This window comes from Arvicanthis niloticus, chromosome 14 (assembly GCF_011762505.2).
Source record: "Arvicanthis niloticus isolate mArvNil1 chromosome 14, mArvNil1.pat.X, whole genome shotgun sequence".
NCBI classification, from domain to species: Eukaryota; Metazoa; Chordata; class Mammalia; order Rodentia; family Muridae; genus Arvicanthis; species Arvicanthis niloticus.
Window position 1 is genome coordinate 5133989 of NC_047671.1, and position 21546 is coordinate 5155534.

The window sequence follows — 21546 nt, forward strand, 5'->3', positions numbered from 1 at the left end:
CCGAGGGCCCGTGGGAAGCATAAGTGAATCCAGAACTAAAATCTTACTGAAGAAAATTTCAAATGCTTCCTTCTGTGGTGTAAGTGAGCTAGGCGTGCTCAAGACGAAGGCATTCCTCCAATGAAAACAAAGGCTTTTAGTTAAAGAGATCAGAGTAAAGTCCACCCACACATCAGATTCCCGGGCTAGTCATTTCTTTTTAAAGAGAGAGAATATGATCGTGTTGAGTTTAACGTTCTAGAGAACAGATTGACCTTCCTAGCCTGCTGTACATTTACATACCAATTTTGTGAGATGCATGATATACATACCAAAGGGCAGAACTGAATTAGCAGCTTTTAAAGGCCCCTTGAGTAGATAGAGGTTTAAAGCCAAATAAATTGTTGGAAATGAAATCTACTTAACAGAGATTCCAACTAACATTTAATTTCATGTAAAATAAAAAAAACAATATATTCTTTAACCTTGAAGTGGTTTATAGAGAGAATTTTAAATAGCAGAGGTCTTAATTATACGTTTTTATATTTAAATCATGTGAGAGGAAAGACTTTGTTTTTCTGAAAACAAAACTTTAAAGATGGGCCAGGATCAGTAGAATAAAATTATTAAACACAATATGGCAAGTACCTAGAAAACACTTAGGCATTTAACAAATTAGTGGTTTTAAAATTATTATTATTTGTATTTAAATTAAACATTCAACTTGTGTTGTGTAGAACTGAAGATTTAGAATCTTGGGAGAGTGATGAAAGTGTTCTAATTTATTGCATGGTACATAACTCCATGAATATAGTAAAGAAAAAGCATTGCATTTTACACTAACTGGATAATTGCAGGTGGACAATATCTCAATAAAACTGTGCTAAATACAAGTGATTAGAAATGGTGAGAAAACTGTGGAGGTGAAATGGTGATGTTTTTGCTGCTAAAGTTTACTAATTTATTTTTTATTTTCTTATTCTAACATGACATCTGATATCATCTGCTGAGTTAGTATTGAAGCCTTATATGGCTAGAACTGTTTATGTGCTCTTTACTGTCGTTTGTTTTTGAAGGTCTGGTTCCTGAAACACAGTCTAGACGAAAATATGAGCGAGTCCAAGCCGCAGTCCCTGTTCTTTATCATCCTTCCGGATTTACATAAACTCTGCGCTGTCCAGATAATACTGAGCAGCAGCGTGGAAGAACTAGACATTAGGAGTACTCAGATAAAGATGTGCAGGTGAAAACATACGTCTTCTAACTAAGCTTTTAAACTTTAAAAACACCATTATTGTTATTTTAGAAGGTTCTTCTTCAAAAACATCTACTAAATATGTATATACACTTTGAAAGCCAAGAACCCAGGTATGTTGGATTTAAAGTGGGTCTTAAAATACTTGAGGTAAATATCTCGCTGTTGAGCTTTTATGTTTGTGACCTCTTGTGTGCTTTAATTTTTTTTTTTTAATTCTTGGGGCTGGAGAGATGGCTCAGCATTTGTGAGCACTGGCAGCTCCATCAGAGGACCTGGGTTCAATTCCCAGTACCCACATGTAATGACAGTTGTGAGACAACTGTCTGTGACTCCACTTCTATGGGATCCAACAGTGTCACAGAGGCATACATGCAGGCAGAACACTAATGCACATAAAACAAAAATAAATTTTAATTCTCTAATAGACTGAATTCATGAATTAAGTCAGGCTCCCCCAAACTTAGAGATACTAAGTTCTTTATAAGGCATTTAAAGACACTAAAAGATGAATATAATTTTTATACCAAAACATGACAATGGAAAATATTTCTCAAAGAATCATCTTGTAATACCTGACCCAAGATAATCTTTAAGGAACAGTTCAGCTGGGGCCTGATTATTAAAGACTCACATATATTAGTTCCTTTAATTGAAGTACTTAAAGAAGGACTCAAGAAAAGATTATGTTTAAATAAGTATCTTTAAAGAATAAAACTATAATCCCAGCAGTCTAGAGGCTGAGAATGAGGATCTCAAGTTAAAGGCATTGAGCACTATACAGTAAGATGCCGGAACAGGACAAAATGCTCAAGAAAGCAGTCTGGGAGTGTACCCTGTTTTGTATTCTTTCAAGTGCATCGGGAAGTCTGCAACCTCCCTGTTTGGGTGTAATTTAGTTATATTTACTGCAAACTACCTCTGAGACCTTGAAAATAACAAAATAGGTAGAAAGTGAGATTTTAGACTATTTCTAAATATTCCAGTAACATAGGAGTATAGAAGTAGACAAGTTCAGTTTGAAAATAATGTATTTCTTCTCCATAGGCAACTGCTACTTTTGCATGAAGATATTCTTACAGCACCTGTGCCTGGAATATTAAACCAAATTTCGATAGTGATGTCGGTTAGTACTACTGATTATTTGAGACAGTATTGATAAACAATAATTCAAGTATGGCATAAGAAAGTACAGATGGTTTACAAGGATTAACTACCCCCCCACCCATGTTTTAGTTTGAGTGAATGCTCCATTCACTGATATGCCTGATGTTTAAATCTACCTTGTGATTCTAAATTAACGTTTAACTTTATCTGGCATAAATGCAGAGATAAAGACCACTAATGAACAGAAAGTGTTATAGCACAATATCTAAGACACAATTTGCTTTAATGCATTTTTATCAGTATTTTAGTTATACTTAAGTTTCTTATCTCAGTAAATCAACTTTTTGTTATTCTTGGAAAATATCATATATGCATATAATTTATTCCTATCATATTCTCCCTCCAGTTTCCCCCTTCAAATCCTTCCATATATAATCTCTTCCTCCTCCCAACTTCATATCCCCTTAAAAAAATCCACTGACTCTAGTGCTGCCCATACATTCGTGGGGTAGGGCCATCTACTACATGGTCACCTAACAGGGACCACACCCCTAAAGAAAGGAGATTCTCCCTTACCTAGGAACCATTACTCAATAGCTTCTCAGCTAGATGTGGGAACTTGTGTGTCCCACACATTCATGCTGACATGTTGATTGTCTTGATTTTATGCAGCCCGACAAAACTGCTATGAATTTGTGAGTCCAGAGACCCCATAACACCCAGAAGAAACTATTCCACAGCAGTTCTCCCTGACCTCTGTCTCTTACCATCTTTCTGTCTGCCCCTCCCCGCCATGATGTCCCATAAGCCTTAGGTATAGAGAGTATGATATAGTTATCCCATTTAGGGCTGAACAGTTCATAGTCACTTACTCTCTGCACACTGGCCAGCTGTGCGTCTCTGTATTGGTCACCATCTACCACATGAAGAAGCTTCTGTGGCGAGGACTGAGAGCTGTGCTAATCTATGCATGTAAACATATATAGAAGACAGGTGATGCCCTGTCTGTTTAGCAAAACGATATCGACTAAGTTAAATAAAACTCTTTAAAAATTTAAATTTAAACTTCTATTTATGTCTGTGTCTAGACCTTATGTGTTTAGAAGTTTTAGTTTAAACTTCTATTTAGGTCCATGTCTAGGCAGAATGTGTTCTTTGTGTCTAAGCTTGTCTTGTATATTTAAAAGGGGTTAAGTACTTATGGGAAATTTATTTGCTTTTTTCCTTTATATGACTTGGAGATCATGTCAGTATCAGGCAACTTCACCTTGACAATGTACCTGTCACAGATCCTACTTCAGGGAAAAAAGTGGCTACTGCAGTGTCTTCGACGGTAGAGAATAGAAGGGTAGCGGGAATCCGTGCCCTCTGTTGTATTTTGCTTAAGATCTTCGTGTGTAACAATATTTTATTTTATTTCTATGTTAAGTCCTTTTTACAAATGTGGACTTTCTGTTATAGATACCATTTTTTAAATCTGGGAGACTTAATGCCTATATTGAGAAATACGGAGCTAAGGTATGTGTTTGGACTAGTAATAATATAGATGTTATATTGGTTGTATGTTCTACTTCTTTTATCAGTGTCCCAGTTTGCTTCCTGTTGCTGTGATAAAACACTATGACCAAAAAGCAGTTTAGGTGAGAAAAGGGTTTACTTGGCTTACGCTTTCATATCACAGTACATAATCAGTGAAAGCCAAGGCAGGCAATCGAGGAAAGAACAGAAGCACAGACCAAAGAGGACCTCTGCTTACAGGCTTCTCAACATGGCTCACTCAGCTTGCTTTTTTACATAACACAGGACCACCTGCCCAGCAGTGACAGCACCCACACTGGGCTGGCCCTCCTACTTCAATCATTAATAATAATAATAATAATAATAATAATAATAATAATAATAATATCCAAAGACTTGCCTAGCAGCCAATCTAATGAAGGCATTTTCTCAGTCGAGGTTCCCTCTTTCCAGATGACCCTAGTGTTATGTTGAGTAGCCAAAAATAAATAAATAAATAGCCAAAGTCTAACCAGCCCAGTCAACAAATAGAATTTGTACTATCTTTTTCACAAGTTTTTGTTATGCATGGGAAAAGACCTAGATTTTTCCAAACAATTGTTTTGTGCACATTCATGGAGAAACAGAGAAATTAATGGTTTTCTGAATTTTTAGACAGGAAAAAAAGTGAAATTCTGAGAGATGGAATTATTGCCACAATTACATAATTAATATATAGAGAAATAAAATTATAGATTGTGTTCTATACTGGTGAGCTTCTTTAAAGAGAGAAAGTTGACATGGGGGTGGGGCAGTACATCACAGCTTCAGAGGACTGAGCACACTGTGCTGGGAAGATGAAGCTGAGAGGAGCTGCTCACATATGTGTCCCCCGAGTGGGAGGAGAGAGAGAAAGGCCTGCATTCTCCTGCTTCCTGTTCTTTCCTCTTGCATTTCAGCCTGGCCTCAACAGCAGCCTGTGGGATTGCACCACACTGCTCAGAATGAGTCCCACCCCTCAGTCAGTTCTCTCTGGAAATCCTCGCAGACACACCCAGGAGTGTGCTTCCTAGTCCTTTCAGTACTTGTCAAGTCCGTCAGTTTGACAGTTAACATTACCCATCATAGCTATGAATCAGTTAAGATCCCTGCCATCAGGAATTATCAACTGAAAAACAAATCTCCCTACCTTTAAAAAAATTCTACTTTTGGCCAGGCTTGGTGACACATGCTTTTAATCCCAGCACTTGAGAAGCAGAGGAGGTGGATCTCCATAAATTCGAGGCCAGCCTGATCTAGAGTGAATTCCAGGACAGCCAAAGTCCAGGGAAACCTTGTCTCAAAACAAACAAACAAACAAGAAAACTTTTTAAAAAGAAGTCATGTCTAATTTTATTATTTCTTCCCTAAATGTTTTATGAAACTCAACCATAGGGCCATTTGCAATTTAGACTCTGAAAAGTTTAAATGCAATTTTATTTTACAAAAAATAAGGATATTAATTTATTTATTTCAAGGATTATATCCCTTTCATCTAAACTATCAAAATTGATTTGGCAGTCTCTCATTTTCTTTTGCTATAAAATCTGACGTGACACATCCTGACTTTTAACATTGGTTATATATGTGATCTTTTGATTTTTTTTTCTTTTCTTTTTCTTACTCTCTGATCAGTCTATCTAGAGAGTTGACCGTCATTGATGTGAAATTACTTTAATCCTGGCCCAGGGCTTCTACTCTGCCTTAGATCCTTTAGTTTTTGGATGAAAGACACACTCACAGCCTTTATATTTAATATGTCTTATTAAACAACACAAGAGCTGCGCAGCTGCCTACTCTCTGTGCTGTTAGAATCTATTCTTCTATTGATAACCCTGAGCTATTACTCACTGTTTACTATGTATTATCTGGGCTGATCTTAACTCCAGTTGGCCAGCCTTCAGGGCCATGCTTTTATGGCTCACCTAACCCATGCCAGCTTCTCCTCCCTCTTCCTCTCCTCCCATGGTGGCTTCTTTCCTCCATTCACCTTCTTCTTCTCCTTTGTCATTCCTCTCCAACCCCAAGCCCAGGAAACCTAAACCCCGCCTACGTCTCTTCTGCCCAGCCATTGGCTGTTGCCATCTTTATTTACCAATCAGAAATAACATAGGGGCTAAGTGCAGACTCCATGTCGTGGGGCCCCACATTACAACGCTAGCAAAAGACCAAACCTCAACGGGGATTAAGGAGGGTGGTTGGTTTCATTGATTTTTTTTTTCTTTTGTATTTCGTTGACTCTTTTTTTTTTTTTTTGGCTTTTCATTTATAGTATTTCCTTTCTTCTGCTTAAAGTGACCACTGAAGGTTGAGAAGTCATTCTCCTCTGACATAGACATGTTAGAGTTGTGCCTATTCCCTGAGTAGCTGGCTCTTTGACTTCCTAACACCTCTTACAAACAGGCTGCAGGTTTCCAAATGGGGCTTTCCCAGAGATCTTTCTGCTGCTGACTTCTCATGCAGTTATTATTTAGAAAGATATTTCATAAAGCTTTAATTTTTAAAAAAATACTGAGATTTTTTTTTTAAAAACTCAAGCATATAGTTTATCATAGATTTAGTAAACATTCTTTGTCATCTTGACAAGAATATGTATTCTGGTCTTACTGTATTAAGTAGTCTATAAATGTTAAATGGGTCTTGTTGCTTGACAATGATAAATCTACTAAATTCTTGTTGTTCTCTGTGTCAATTACTGGAATTGGAATATTGAAATTTCTGTAAATGTAGATTTCCCAGTGATTAATACTGGAGGAAAATTCTTGGCTCTCTCACTTTTCTACTTGTCTTTCTTACAGATTCCAACAAAATTTTCTGGAGTTTTTTGCCACACTTATTTAGCAAACAACTTTGAATTTCATTATAACCTTCAGCAATTCCCTCACATGTGTGTTAATCCTTACTCAGCAGAAAACTCAGGGAGCACTGTGCTGATCTGCAGTCTCCTCTCTGCAGAGATGGCCTCTCCAGCACTCTTTGGCCCCCTGTGGACCCTCGGCTCTGTCTCCTCAATCTTCAGAGACTAACAGACTCTCTGGATTGCTTCTTCCATAACTACAGCCTGGAAACACACTTTATACAATAAGCCAGGGGGAGTGATGGGGAATATTACCCCTCTGTAGAGGAAAAGCCATCAAGATACAGCTCATCTTGTTGGTCCCCTACCCTATGGAGAATAATTCTTTGTTCCATAATGTCTAATATTTGATGAACTATTGTTCCAAATAACTTGCCCAGATTTTTTTTTGAGACTTCAAGTGGGAGGATAAATCTGATTTCTATGACTTGGGAGTCAGTGAAAGCCTTAATATTAAAGATTAATTTTGAATAAGTAGATATATATTCGGTTGCATGTGTGCTTTTGTACTGAGCCATTTCTAATGTTAAACTAAAGGGAACAAAATGAAATAAACCACAATATCATTCTTGCTTGAGTCCCTCTGTGTGTAGTAGCAGGATACATGGTTGGAGACTCAGCACAGCTCTTAAGTGTAGGCTTAAGCGTGAGCAGGAAACTGGGCATATAGCATTGCCACAGTGGTAGCTCCAAAATGAGTATCTCTTTAAATTCTTTAGCCTTATGACTAAACAGTACTAGCTGTAGGAACAACTATAGTTTTAATCTAGAATTGCTTAGTTTATTGGATGTTAATCTGAACCCTGAAGACTTTGCCTGAGTTTATAGTTTCATAGCAATTTTCTCAATTTGCCCATCTTTTTTTTAACGTTTTAGATGGAGGCTCCACAAAGAGTAACTCCTGCAATTCTTCAAAACTGCCTTTCGTACTCACTCACAGCTAAACTTGCTCCAGCCTGGAATAGAACAGGTCATCTCTTGGTGCAAGGTGACTTTGTGTTTGCCAGTCATTGGGACTTTCTGAGCTAGGTTATTTCTAGTGTACCTCTGTTTTTTTATTTCAAGGATTCTTAATTTTAGAAAAGAGTTTTAGCTCCAACTCTAAACATTCTCAGACAAGCCCACAATAATCTTCTTACATGGGGATAATATACAGAGACCTGTTGATGCTAATTTAAAATGCTTTTATTATTTAATACTTGACACTTAAGAATAAATATGTTATGGACGATTTGATAAAATAAACACAGAATGTCAGTATTGTTGGACCTAAAGGGCCATCCTAAATTTTTGCTGAAGTCTGATGGTTTTCTAAGTATTTAATAGCAAGACATAAATTTTTGAATGAAGTATTGGGTATTTTGGCCCTTTTCAATGAAGAGATACTTTTTGAATGATTATATTTTTCTATGAGCTGTCATTACATATTTGTTTTATAATTTTCATAGCTTTGATACTTTTTCTTCAAATGGCTATATTTATCAATAATGATTATTTCAGTATTATAATAATGTGGTATATCTTGTGAATTTTTTTAAGGAAGAGATTTTCTTTCTAATATGGGAAAGCAAAGTGCAGTTGGTAAGTAAAATGTATAAAACAATAGACAAAGCATTAATATGATTAACAGTTGTTTAAAAACCCATGCTAGGCTATTACAGTCTTTATGATTACCTTGTGTCAGAAGATACTAACACAGAGTTATGATCAGAATTTCACCCAGGAAGTTACTTCTCATTCAAAATATATATCTACTTTCTTAAGAAAAAATTCACTTAATTGGAAGAAAAGATGTATTTTAATTTCTCTATTTATAAAAATGACTGTGAAGATCTTTAATTCTGCAAGTATTTGAATATATTTTCCTAAATTATATTATCAAAATTGTACTTCTTATATTAAAGCTTATTTTTATTAGAATTTTATTTTTATCCTGAAAATATTCTCTAAAGGAACATGACTAATCTTAAAGAGAGACTGTATGGTAACGTCCAATGTAATTGTTTGATTGTTGCATAGTTGCACTGAAGGTAGGTTGGTCTCTGTACAGTAGTGCTGAGGTAGCAGTGGGGTGGGGATCAGAAGCCTCCAGTGGGCATTCAGTCAGACATGTCAGGTTCCCCATCAGTGAACATAGTTTTCAAATCCTCATCTGTCGCTCACAACTAGTGCAGCAGAGCAGCCTGTCCTGCTGAACTGCGTCTCCTGTCTGGAGCTGGGTTTGTGCTCAGTTAGACAGTAGCAGTTGCTCTGATCTCACTCTGGACGAATCAGCTTGTTACCTAAACTTAGCTTCAGTCCACTGGCATGACATCTTAGCTAGAGCAGCAAGACAATTTAGAAGAGTAAAATTCTTGGGCTCCTGTTAGAAGATTGTTTTTATTTTGTAAAGATTGTTTTATTTACTTTGATAAAACTCAGAAATTGTGAGTGTATACTCGCTAAAGATTTACAAAGTAAATGCAGCCTCCTCACTGTTCCCCAGCTCAAGAAATGATGTGGTCAGCGTCCCTGAAGCTTCCCAAGCTCTCTTCAGATGCCATTACTCTGACGTGTCAGCACAGCGCTGTTTATGAAGCCTGGTGTGAGACCTCACTAGAATTTAATAATAGATGTCAGATTTGCAGAGACCCTTTAGTGAGTGCCCTTTAAACTGTAGGAGGGATTATTTTTCTTACTGTTATCCTGTTGGAGGAACTCCCTCCCACACACATCCATCTTGTTTCAAATCTTTGTCTTAGAAGTGAAATTTGTAGACTGCCAAACCTATGGTTCATTATTTGAACTTTACTATATGTATAAAAAACTGTTCTTAATGTATAAACTGATATATAAAGTAATTGCTTTACTTGATAGGATGGAATACTAACTCCAGAAAACTTATGGCTAATTCTTTTTCAGTATTAGACATCAATGTAACAGAAACGCAAGTTTGTCTAAGTATAGAAGTTTATACTATCAGATTGCCACCACCTGAGGTACAAAGTATTTCATTTCTATAAGTTCCTATATTTACTATATGATTAGTATATCTTATTATTAATATGCTACTTGATTTTAATTGTTAACATAGAAGCAGATAGAAAAAGTTTTGTTACCAAAAACATGCAATGTTCTCTCTCGTATGAAGGAGATGCATGTATACACACGTATATATGTATGTGAACAAGGAAGAGGGACTATTTGGAGGGAGAAGAAAGAGGCGAGAACCAGCAGGAGTACAGGGTAGACAAAAGAGACTCAAGGACAACTGCAAACAGAGTACAAATAGACACTTAAATGAAATATCTTAGTGAAGCCCATTGCTTTGTGCTAACGTTTAAAGGACTTAGTGGTTGTTTGTTTTTCCTGTTTGTTTGTTTGGCTTTGGAATGTTTAAACAGTCTCACTTTAGAGCTCACTGGCTAGCATTTGGTATCTGTCTGACTGGCCTTACACTTGTAAGTACCTTACCCCAGCGTCCTGAGTACTAGGATTGTAGTCAAGAGATACCATACCCAGATTAAAAATATATATTAATAAATAAAATGCATGCTGCTAAATATTTGACATGTCTATGTTGTTCTAAATTCTTCCAATATCATTTTGCTTTTTTAGCAAAGGTTTTACCATATTATTCCTGTCAAAAATATCATTAGACATATCCACAACATCACTACCTTATCTTGCCTCAGCACCAATTTTTGCCGCTTTTTTACTTCCAAATAGTAAAAACGGTTTCATGTCGTGGTAAATGCGCTCATCTTCTGCCCTTGACATTCTAGTAGCAGTTCACATCTCTTTTCTATACAGCATGCTTCCTGTCTGAATTCTTCGCTATTACTAACCCATAGCCTCTCACATAGAGCATTAGCAGTCACTCTGTACATGTCTCCTTTACTGGGTGCCACTGGTTCCTCAGTCACAGAGGAGGATGGAGGAGGAAACAGTGTTTTTGCTTTCCACGAATCATTTGGCAATGCCTAGAAGCTGGTTTTGGTTACCAAGGTATAGGGAGGGAGGATGTGATTTGGCACTGGCGTCTGTCAGGCAGAAGCAAGGAGTGTGTCTGAATGCACTATATACAGAACAGACCCACCTCTGCCCCAGACACAAGGTGCCAATAGTGCTGAGTTAAAAGCTTCCTTGGAAGTCCTGTTAGGAGAGCACAGCTACTCATACCGTGGGACAAAGAAAGCTTCTCCTCTATCAGTAAAGGCTGCTCAACCCATCGTGAAGCATTAGGCAGGACACACATTAAATGGCGAGGGAAGAAGGGGACACCTGCCTAGCCAACGTCATCAGCCTGGTCAGTCCTGGTGATTATGGGGTGACCGATGTTGTTCCTAGGTGCCACTCCCCACTCCAGCTTGTCTTGTATACATCTCTTCCCAGTGTTAAAAATGTGCTGTGTTCTCCAGTGACTGTAATGAAATCCCCACAGTTTCCTGTGATGGATGAGGTCCTCGTCAGATTGGTCCAAGCTTTCCGTATATGTAGTCTCATTGACCATCACTCCTTCCCAGTAGCCCGTGGGAATTGTTTCTCCAAGGAAGGACAGTCCCCATTCTTTCAAGTCTTGGCTTAAACTGTTCCCTAAGGTCTCTGAATGTGTTCTCCAGCTCTTCTTTCATGACATAATCCACCCTCACCACCTGTGAAGACTTCGAAGCTCTCATGGTCCATCTCTCTTTGTTCATGCTGTTGTTTAGACAAGTGTATCATGCTGGGAAGTTTTAGAGGAAAGAGTCTGTGTCTTTCTAACCTTTCTTTCATAGGGTTACATAACACTTGTCAGTCACTACTGCTAAATTTTTAGGAACTGAGGCTTGAATGGCATGAAAAACCACCTTCTAATTTAAATTATAATTTCAGTATTTAAAACCTATTCTTCTAAGTAGAAATTCCAGTACTTTTCTAAACTTTGAGACTATTTAGAGAACTTTTCAAGATAGCTTATTAGGATTCATTATAAGAAATGGTTCTTCAGCCCTTATTTTTGTTATTTAAAAAATTTACATTTCTCCAATAATAGTAATTTCTCCATTTTTAGACTGTGTTAAACTATACTATTTTCCTAAAACCCAGGTAAAGTGTCTAGATAGAAATTAATATGTATAAACTGCCACAAATTGATACATTCAGATTATAATTTAATCCGTAACTACACAAAGGGCATGTTTCAAAAAGGCATTATGTAATATTAACTGTTGCCTTGAAGTTTTAATTATATAGAAAATAAGCACAAGGAAACAAATGTGTGTTTATTCTACAGCCAGTTATTTATTGAGTATCATTATGTACATGTACAAAGTGTTTCCTCCCAAAGATTTTTATTAAGGTCAGAGGAAAAATCAGCATAAAGATGAGAACATTTACAAAATACTCATTAATATTGCACACCTAAAACATTCAGAGTTGGTTAAAATCACATTAAAATTCTCAAATCTTCATTTAATAACAGTGCTACTTTGAACATTCTACTTAATTTCCCTTAATCTCAGATTTTTTATAAATTGGAGATAATGGTATCTAGTTTATAGATTTGAGGAGGTTAATGAGATCAAGTACATCAGATGCTTCATATGGCATATGATATACAACAGAAGATCAAAATTGTTACAACTAAGGAAACTGAGACATGGGTTAAATAGTTAAATAGGTCACACAGATAATAAGAGAGTCAAGATTTGAGTTTTTCTTTGAACACTGTTCTTCACAGTGTCAATACATTTCTATTTGTAAATCAAAGCTTCCCAACCCAAATATCTGTAAGATATCAACATTGCTTAGAAAACTAAACCCAAATTTTTTAGATTGTTTAAGGTAGAAGAAATATGTATTTGTGAGTACCCTTCTCATCAGTTTGGTTTTAGTAGCATAGGAATACTTTTAAAACATTTCCGAAGTAAATAAATTAAGGGTTAGCATTCTCTTGAAATATAAATAGTTGAGGAATTTCTTAGTGTTCAGAATAATCTGTATTGACAAGAGTTAGTATTGTGGCTTGAGCCTCTGAATAGTGTTGGTATGTACTCAAGCTGTGTAAGCAGATGTATGTGAGAACCCACACATTCTAAACTTTTTGCTTTAATTCCTGCCTTTAGAATTGCACTTCAGATTCTGTTTTCTCTCAAGCCAGTCATTGTACCTGGTGCCAGTGTATGGGGACTCCTGCTCTCCATCTTTATTTATTCCTTTCTTCCTACTCTCCTTCTTCCTTCCTTTTCTTCTTTCATAGCATAGCTTAGGAACAGACTTCTCAAGCACAGTACACCACATCAAAATATTTACCTCTTGAGGCTAAAGAGATAGCTCAGAAGCTAAAAGAATGTATTGCTTTTCTGGAAAACTGAATTTGGTTCTCAAGACTCATATCAGGTTATTCACAATCACCTACAATTCCAGCTGTAGGACATCTAAACCCTCTTCTGGGCTTCCTAGGCAATCAACTCCTCTACATATATACACATTTTTAAAAAGTTGGCATTGTGGTACATATTTGTAACGCTAGCACTGAAGTAACAGAGACATGTAGTAGATCCCTGGACCTTTCTGGTTGGAAAACAAAACAAAACGGAATACATTCCCAAGGTTGTCCTTTGGCCTTCTCTCACACATGCACACATCTCCACATATATAGACATTCACAGAGATACAATTCCTTTAGACGAATTTGACTTCTATAAGTTAACATAATAAAATTGATTGGATCAAGCATAAGATACAAGTTAGGGTTTAGAAGATGAACAGGAAAGCATGACCTAACCTATTTGGCATACTGTGCAGGGGAGTGGTAGGATGTGTTGGAATACTGATTACCTCATGGAAAGTGGATATATACATGATTCTAAAAAAAAGTAAATCACTAAAACATTTATTAACTACTGTCAGTTTGTATTGCTTTAATGTTTCTTTTTCTGTGGCAAATTCTTTGAGGACTTATTGAAATCTTATTTCCATTAAAAGCTACAGGAGTTTGATATTTCTCAGCATATTATAGAGGATTTTCATACCAACCAGAATGCTATCATTGAGAGACATTCCATTTTAAGCAACTGGTGCTACATCTTGCCCAGGTAAGTTCTGAGGTAGTGATGTAGAGCTGGGGTAATGGCCACCTTTCACCACTGTGACCATAATATCTTAGAGACACACTTAAGGGAAGGAAGGTTTATTTGGGCTTATAGTTTTAGTTGGTTCAAAGTATCATGTTGTGGAAGTCATGATGAGACAGCATAGTTTATGTTATCAAAGGCCAAGAAGCAGAAAATAGAGAATGCCAAGGCTTGGCAGGCTTTATATTTTCCATTTATCTTTGTCTGGGTCTCCAGGCTATGGAAATGGATACCCACATTTAGGGTAAATCTTCAGTTAATCTTTTCTGGAGTTTTCCTCACAGAGACACTGGGAAGTGTTCCTCAGCAATCACCCAGGTAATTCTAAATTCAGTTAAGTTGAAAATGAAGATTAACCATCAATAGTGGATTCAAAATATAATAATTTTCTATAATTTTGCTTCTTTAACAATTTACACAAAACTATAAACTACTTTGAACTTTAAAAACATAATTATAACACTAAAAAGTACTGGAGCAAGGCTGGAGAGATGGCTCAATAATGAAGGACACTTGCTGCTCTTACAGACACCATAGTTCAGGATTCATCACCCACATGCTTCCAGAGGACCTGGAATCTGGGCCTGGCATCTTCTGGTCTCTTGAGCAGACACACATGGGTGCACATACATCCATGTAGGCAAAACACTTTAATACATAGAAAGCAAAAGTGAAAAGTACTGGAGCAGCTTTGTTGTGAAACAGAAGGCATAACTTGTCCCCTTGAATTATTAAAATAATTTGTTTTGCGTTTACATTTTTGTTTGTTAGATCTTCTTTTAATAAATACTAAAATTACCAAATTTCTCAATATCATAATAGTCTTAATATCAAAATTTATGATTTTTTACCTAATAATGATTTATTATAATTAAATCTAAACAGATTTTTTTGTATTATCATTAGAAAAAAATGAATTGTTTCTGAGACAAAAAACTATTAAGAAGAAATTTTAACTTGCTCAGGAAAGTTAAGAGCTTATACATGGTAAAATATTGAGGGGAAGGGCATGATTCTGACTCGTTTACTTCTTCACAGACTTCTCACAGGTGGGAGCTTTTTGTACTTTGGTTTTGTGAATATTTGTGATTGGCACATTGTTTGCAGCAGTTTGACTCAATGTTTCCTCATCACCATTTCAGTTAACAAGATTTAAAATAAGTAAAGACCACACATAGTAAGCCTGCAGTAAGGTAATTTTTGATGATAAAAGTTGAAAGCATTTCATTAAGATCAGAAACAAGACAAGAATTTCACTTTTACAGCTTCTATTCAACATAGTATTAGAAACTCTAGCCTATTCAGTAGGAAAGAGAAGAAAATTAAAGGCATTGCAATTGGAAAGGAAGAAGGTAACCATTTCTGTTGCCTGACAATTTGATACTAGAAATAGAAAACCATAAGGATCCCAACAAAATCTAGAACTATGAAGTGAATTTTAAAAGATGCATGCTATAAATATCTATAGTATCTGGTGCACACTTGTAATTCCAGAATGTTGGAAGCTGAGATAGGAGGATAGTGAGTTCAAGACAAACCTGGATTACACAGCAAGACAGTGTCTCAAAATACCACCAACAATAAGAAAACCCAGCAGCATTTCTATACTTTAACAAGAAACAATCTCATTCAAAATATCTACCCAAAAGACATTGTATTGACTCTAACCAAAGAAGTGAAAGTTAAAATTACAGAACATTTCCAAAAGGAATTGACAAAGACAGATAATTGGAATGAGAACTCAGTCATGGATTAGAAGAATTAGAATTGTGTGTCCACAATACTGGCAGTAATCTATAGATGGTATGTAATCGCTACCAAAATATGTCATTCTTCAAAAACTATGGAAAAATTCATTCTATGTAGAAATAAAAGGTCTCAAGGAGCTAAGCAATCTTAGAAGCATCACACTCTGATTTTAAATTATCCTACAAACTTGCAGTAATTAAAACAATATGATGCATATACACAGCCATATAGACTTAGAGAACAGAACAACATGTCTGCAGGTAAATATGAACTTATGATCAATGGATTTTCATTAATACTTCCATGAAGACAAAATAGAAAAGATGGTCTTTTCCAAAGCAGTGCTGGGAAAACTGTATATCCACAAGTAGAAGGATTAAATTAGACCTGTATTTCTCACATTATACAGAACTCTAATAATGTACTGCTATACAGAAAATCATTGTGATTTTGATATAAGGATGAGTTTTAGTATATTGGTGAAAACATTGTACTACAAAAGTAGAAATGGATCAGTAGAACTGCATCACTAAAAAGCTTTTGCATACCAAAGAAAACAGTCAAAAGAATGAGTATCACCCATGAAGTAGGCGAAAATAGTTCTAAACCATATTTCTCTTAGAATATTTTATGCTTCTATGCCAAATACTGGATAATTTATAAGCAATACAGACATTTCCCATATAAGTCTGAGATCCAAGTGCCAGTATATTTTCTGATAAGAGTTTCTTCATCACTATTCCCTAGTGAATAAGTAGAGACAGTGTCAGAAAAACACACAAAAAGGCAAAAATTACTATTTTGTAAGGCACTGAAACCTGAGATAATTGCATCAATATATTCATTGTGAGTAAAACCTTTACAGCCTACTTATATCTTAAAATGGTTACAATATTAATTAAATTTAGGAGGGAGCAAACACAGCAGTTCTTGTATGTCTATACAAGAACTCAATTCAGTAGCAAGAAAACAACTTGATTTTTCTTTTTTTATTGGATATTTTATTTATTTACATTTCAGATGCCATCTTCTTTCCCCATTTCCCCTCCCTAGAATCCTCTATCCCATCCCCCTCCTCCTTTTTGCTTTTATACCATTTTAATTACAAAGAAATAGACATTTCTTCTTTTTAAAGACAGAATCTCACTGGCTATTCTAGAACTTGCTATTAGACCTTGAACTCACAGAATTTCACCTTCCCCCTGTCTCTTGAGTGCTGGGACTAAAAGCAGGATCCACCCAACTTAGAGAAAAGAAGATATCCAGATGGCCAATAAATACATGATGAAAACTTCAGTAATAACAATAGGGAAATCCAAATTAACTTCATAGTGAGACATCACCTCATATCTATTATAAATGGTATTATTAAAAAGAAAATATCAATAGATATAGAAAGATGTTGACAAAATCCAACACCCCTTCATGATAAAAGCTCTAAAGAAAGTAGAACTTGAAGCATACTTCAACATAATAGCCTCTATATAATGACACACCCACTAGCCAACATCCTAAATGGAAAAAAATGGAAAGTGTTGAGGCCCACACTCGGCCTCAATGCTTTGCCTCAACACTTTTGGGGCTAAGTGCTCTGGTCAAGAGAGAGTGTGGCTCTTGGGGCAAGAGACTCGAAGAATGGAGACAAGACAGGGTGTGATTCAGTCTCTTCTATTTTCTCATGTCTCCCCTCTTGAAGGGAATTCTGAGGTATTTATATACACAAGCAGGAGAACACAGGTGAAAACACTTTACCACGTGCACCATACAGCTGAGGTCACTAAACAGCAAAACAAGCTATGTGGGATAAACAATATATTTATCAGAGTGTGCTTCAGCTGTTAGAGGCTTTTGAAAACCAAGTCTTTCATCAGGGTATATGGTTCCAGATGGCTGCAAAGTTGATCTAGCCACTTTCTACTAAAGTCAGCTCCCAACAGGTCCCCCTTTTTAAATTTTTTTCAAAAGGGAAGGCTGGGAAAACTTACGGAAACCGTGCCTGTCCTAGGTTGGAACAAAGGACCCCAGCCTCACTTAAGATGGTGAGGCCTCCCTTATTTTAGGGGCAAGGGTCTCGATATGCTCTCTTACCCGTCATTGGCTAACCGGCTTAGCACGCAAGTTAGGGGTTAATCCTCATCAGTCTTGATGACAGAGGTTTCAGAGTCCCCTACTTCCAGCCTGTAATAGCGGACCTGTATGGGTTTCATTTGTTATCTGTTGCTGTACCAAAGCCATCAGTTTGAACAGCATTAACCCAAGAGACAAGAGACTTAATATCTAAACCGTTGATATAAAAGCAACACTCTTTAAGGCAACACACAACTTCCCCTGTTGGAGAAGTGAAAGGTCTAAGCCTTGTACCCACAAATTTATACCAATGAAATCCTTGAATTTTGCATCAGCTTAGTAACAATTATACAGATAAAGACAGCCTAATATTAACCAACTCAGTCCCCAAGTCCAGGGAATTGGGGCGCCGACTCCTCATTAACTTCTTCAAGCTGAACATGGGCGTTGACTTTTAGAAGAGGGATGAGGGGAAGGGTAAATTGATAAGCATCTGAAGTCTGTCTTAACTGCATCCAGCTGGAAGTCCAGGGCATCAGTGAACATGCAGGTGATAAGATTCATTCTCCAAAGCTGTGTATTCTGCAATATACAAATCTCAAAACAAATTTTAGTATCAAGATAATTATTTTGATTCTCTGAAATCTAGAGTTCTGGAGGCCTACCTCTGTCATGTCTGATCCATATAATTCTGGAAGACATAACTACTACCTTAATGACCTCATCAGAAAACTCATAGAAAAACTTTCTCCAAATTAGCCTTTCCTTAAGCCAGTAACCAGAAAAACCTTTACATTGAGTTTTTATCCAGAAAAATATAATTATATAACTCAGAATCACACCCATTTTGAAAGTTAAATCAATTAACATTATCATTCTGCTTAGCTCTCTGTCTAGAGCAGCCTTCTATTTATTCCTCGCGTCTTTAAAGCCTTTTTCATCTGTTTTTACTCACTTATTTCTTGCCCCATTTTCGTTACTATAACCTTTATTTATCTGTTTGGCTCTCTTGACTCAGAGCAGCCTGCAATTTACTCCTTGCATCTTTAAAACTTTTTTCATCTGTTTCTGCTTATTTTTTTCTTGCCCTGTTTTTGTTACTATAACCTTTATCTATCTGTTTGGCTCTCTTGACTCAGAGCAGCCTGCAATTTACTCCTTGCATCTTTAAATCCTTTTTCATCTGTTTCTATTTACTTATTTCTTGCCCCGTTTTTGTTACTATGCAATCACCTTTGTTTCACTTCCGAATTCAGCCAGCTCCGTCAGTCGACTGGTTCTCCAGCGCAGGGTGTCTTCCACTGTATCCCGCTTACTGGAGTTCAAACGTTGAGGGTCTGTCAGTTGGACTGGTTCTCCAGCGCAGGGTGTCTTCCACTGTATCCCGCTTACTGGAGTCCCTGTTCAGGCGCCACTAATGTTGTGGCTTTTACTCTTCCTCAACGCTTTTGTCGCTAGGTGCTCTGGTCAAGAGAGAGTGTGGCTCTTGGGGCAAGAGACGCGAAGAATGGAGACAAGACAGGGTGTGATTCAGTCTCTTCTATTTTCTCATGTCTCCCCTCTTGAAGGGAATTCTGAGGTATTTATATACACAAGCAGGAGAACACAGGTGAAAACACTTTACCACGTGCACCATACAGCTGAGGTCACTAAACAGCAAAACAAGCTATGTGGGATAAACAATATATTTATCAGAGTGTGCTTCAGCTGTTAGAGGCTTTTGAAAACCAAGTCTTTCATCAGGGTATATGGTTCCAGATGGCTGCAAAGTTGATCTAGCCACTTTCTACTAAAGTTGGCTCCCAACAGGAAAGCAGTCACATTAAAATAAAAATGAGAGTAATGTGCTCTATCGCCATTTCTTTTCAATATAGTCCTTGAAATCCTAGCTAGAGAATTAAGACGAAAGAAGGAAACTAAAGGGATACAAACAAGAAGTTAAAGAATCCCTTTTTGCAGATGGTATATAGAAGAGGTCTTAAATGTTTCTGTGTGTGTGTGTGCACATGTGTGTATGTATATCCCACATATGATATAGACAGATGATAGATAGATAGATAGATAGATAGATAGAATATGTTTTGATTCAGTTACCCCACAGAGCAGTGTAATGCTCCCACAAGGAGACTTAGACTATTTAACAAAATCCTCAATGTCAGGCAGGGGCTTCTTCTCTTGAGTGATCTGGGAGTCCATTGCTCTTTGCTGCATAACAACTCCTGAAGCTAGTTGCCATGTGTTAGAAGGTGCTATGCACTCTCATATTCATTACGCCTCCATTCACAGTAGCTGAAATGTGGATACAACCTAAGTGTCCCTCTAGATGAAATAGGAAAAGATGTGGTTTGTATAACAATGTTGGAAAATTCAGCCTTAACAAAGACGGCAATCCTGTCCTTAAGTAAAATAAGCTACACAGACAAATTTGTGTGATCTTATATGTAGCATCTATCAAGTTGAACCCATAAAACCAGTATAATTGCTATTATAGAAGGTATGCTGGAGCTTTGGACTAGACTAGAGAAATGCTTATTAATGGTAATCTCAGACATGAGGAATAAGTTAAAAACATCCATTGTATAACACATTATACTTAGTTCCAAAGACTGTTCTTGGAAATCTCTACAAATAGATCTTAAGTATTTTCACCACAAAACATGTACAAATGTGAAACAATGTATATGTTAATTTGATTAAGGGATTCCACAGCTTATTTGTATTTCAAAGCATGCTAAATATATCTTAAAATTTATATCATAAGATACAAGGTTTGATGCAATTGTATTTTGAACTACGTACAAGTGATTAGTTTGTTGTTTGTATTTGGATAGTAACATATTTGCTAGGTCTTCTGGAATACTTTCTAAATCACTTCTCAAATAACATTGAACATTAGGCATTGACAAAACATTGTATCAATTTTTATTTTTCACAGTATGAAAATGGGACAGATAATAAATATTCTTCATACTGCACCCCCTGACTGTCCCTTTCATTCCTTCGAAGATTTCCAGAGGCACTGGGATGACCTGGTAGGAAGCAAATATGTGTCGCACTAAATTTCATTCTTGTCATGAACCTAAGAATAGCCTCCTCCAAAATGATTTACATTGTGTGCTTAATTTATAGTATGGCTATAAACTTCCAGAAGACTGTGGAGATATGAAAATATACTGCAGCATCCACTTCAAAATGATGAACAAAAGGACCTTCACGTATCCTTTGAGCACCAGTGATAGCAGATGCTTTCTGTCTGCCTTATAAGCCAAACCCTGGCCATGCCTCATGCTGTCATTATTCAATGGAGCCATATTTTCTGCACAGTTGTTTTAAGTTTAGCTTGGAGAGTATGATTAATACGATTTTTTTGTGTGTGTGTGGCTGTTTCTTTGGGTGTTTTTGTTTTGTTTTGGACACAGGTCTCATACAGCCCAGACTGGCTGGGAACTCATTAGCTATCCCAGACTATTCTTGAATTTCTGATGTTCCTGTCTGTACTTTTCAAGTGCTGTTATTATAGACATACAGCACATGTCCACTTTATGTCAAGGATATGATCGAATCCAGCACTTACTGCAAGATAGGCAGCTGAGCTGCATTCTGGCCCTCTCTTCTTTCAATAAAAGATACATCATCACTTAATTGTTTCTGATATGAAACCATGTTGGCATCAGGAAGGAGGCTGAGATACGGTCTTGTTATGTAACAAGATAGGCTGAGATAAGGTCTTGTTATGTAACTCAGGCTATCCTTGAACTGGTCATCCTCCTGCTTCAGCTTCCTCAGTGCTGGAATTATGACCATTCCAGGCTATAAGGAAATAGTCCTTAAAGACAATAGTCCTTAAAGACTATTGTAAAAACTTAGACAAGAAAAGAAAATTCAGAATAGAAAAAAAG

At 36.7% G+C, this 21546-nt stretch overlaps 1 protein-coding gene across 1 annotated transcript in view; it reads left to right on the forward strand.

Moving 5' to 3' along the window:
* Positions 1-1088: 1088 nt before the first annotated feature.
* C14H18orf63 (chromosome 14 C18orf63 homolog) overlaps positions 1089-21546 on the forward strand; it is a 34372-nt gene continuing 13914 nt past the window's right edge. The window contains exons 1-9 of the mRNA XM_034518528.1: positions 1089-1222; positions 2282-2360; positions 3803-3859; positions 7611-7722; positions 8274-8315; positions 9636-9712; positions 13683-13792; positions 20583-20679; positions 20777-20862. Coding sequence (XP_034374419.1) covers positions 1089-1222; positions 2282-2360; positions 3803-3859; positions 7611-7722; positions 8274-8315; positions 9636-9712; positions 13683-13792; positions 20583-20679; positions 20777-20862 — 794 coding nt within the window. The remainder of the gene's footprint in view (positions 1223-2281; positions 2361-3802; positions 3860-7610; positions 7723-8273; positions 8316-9635; positions 9713-13682; positions 13793-20582; positions 20680-20776; positions 20863-21546) is intronic.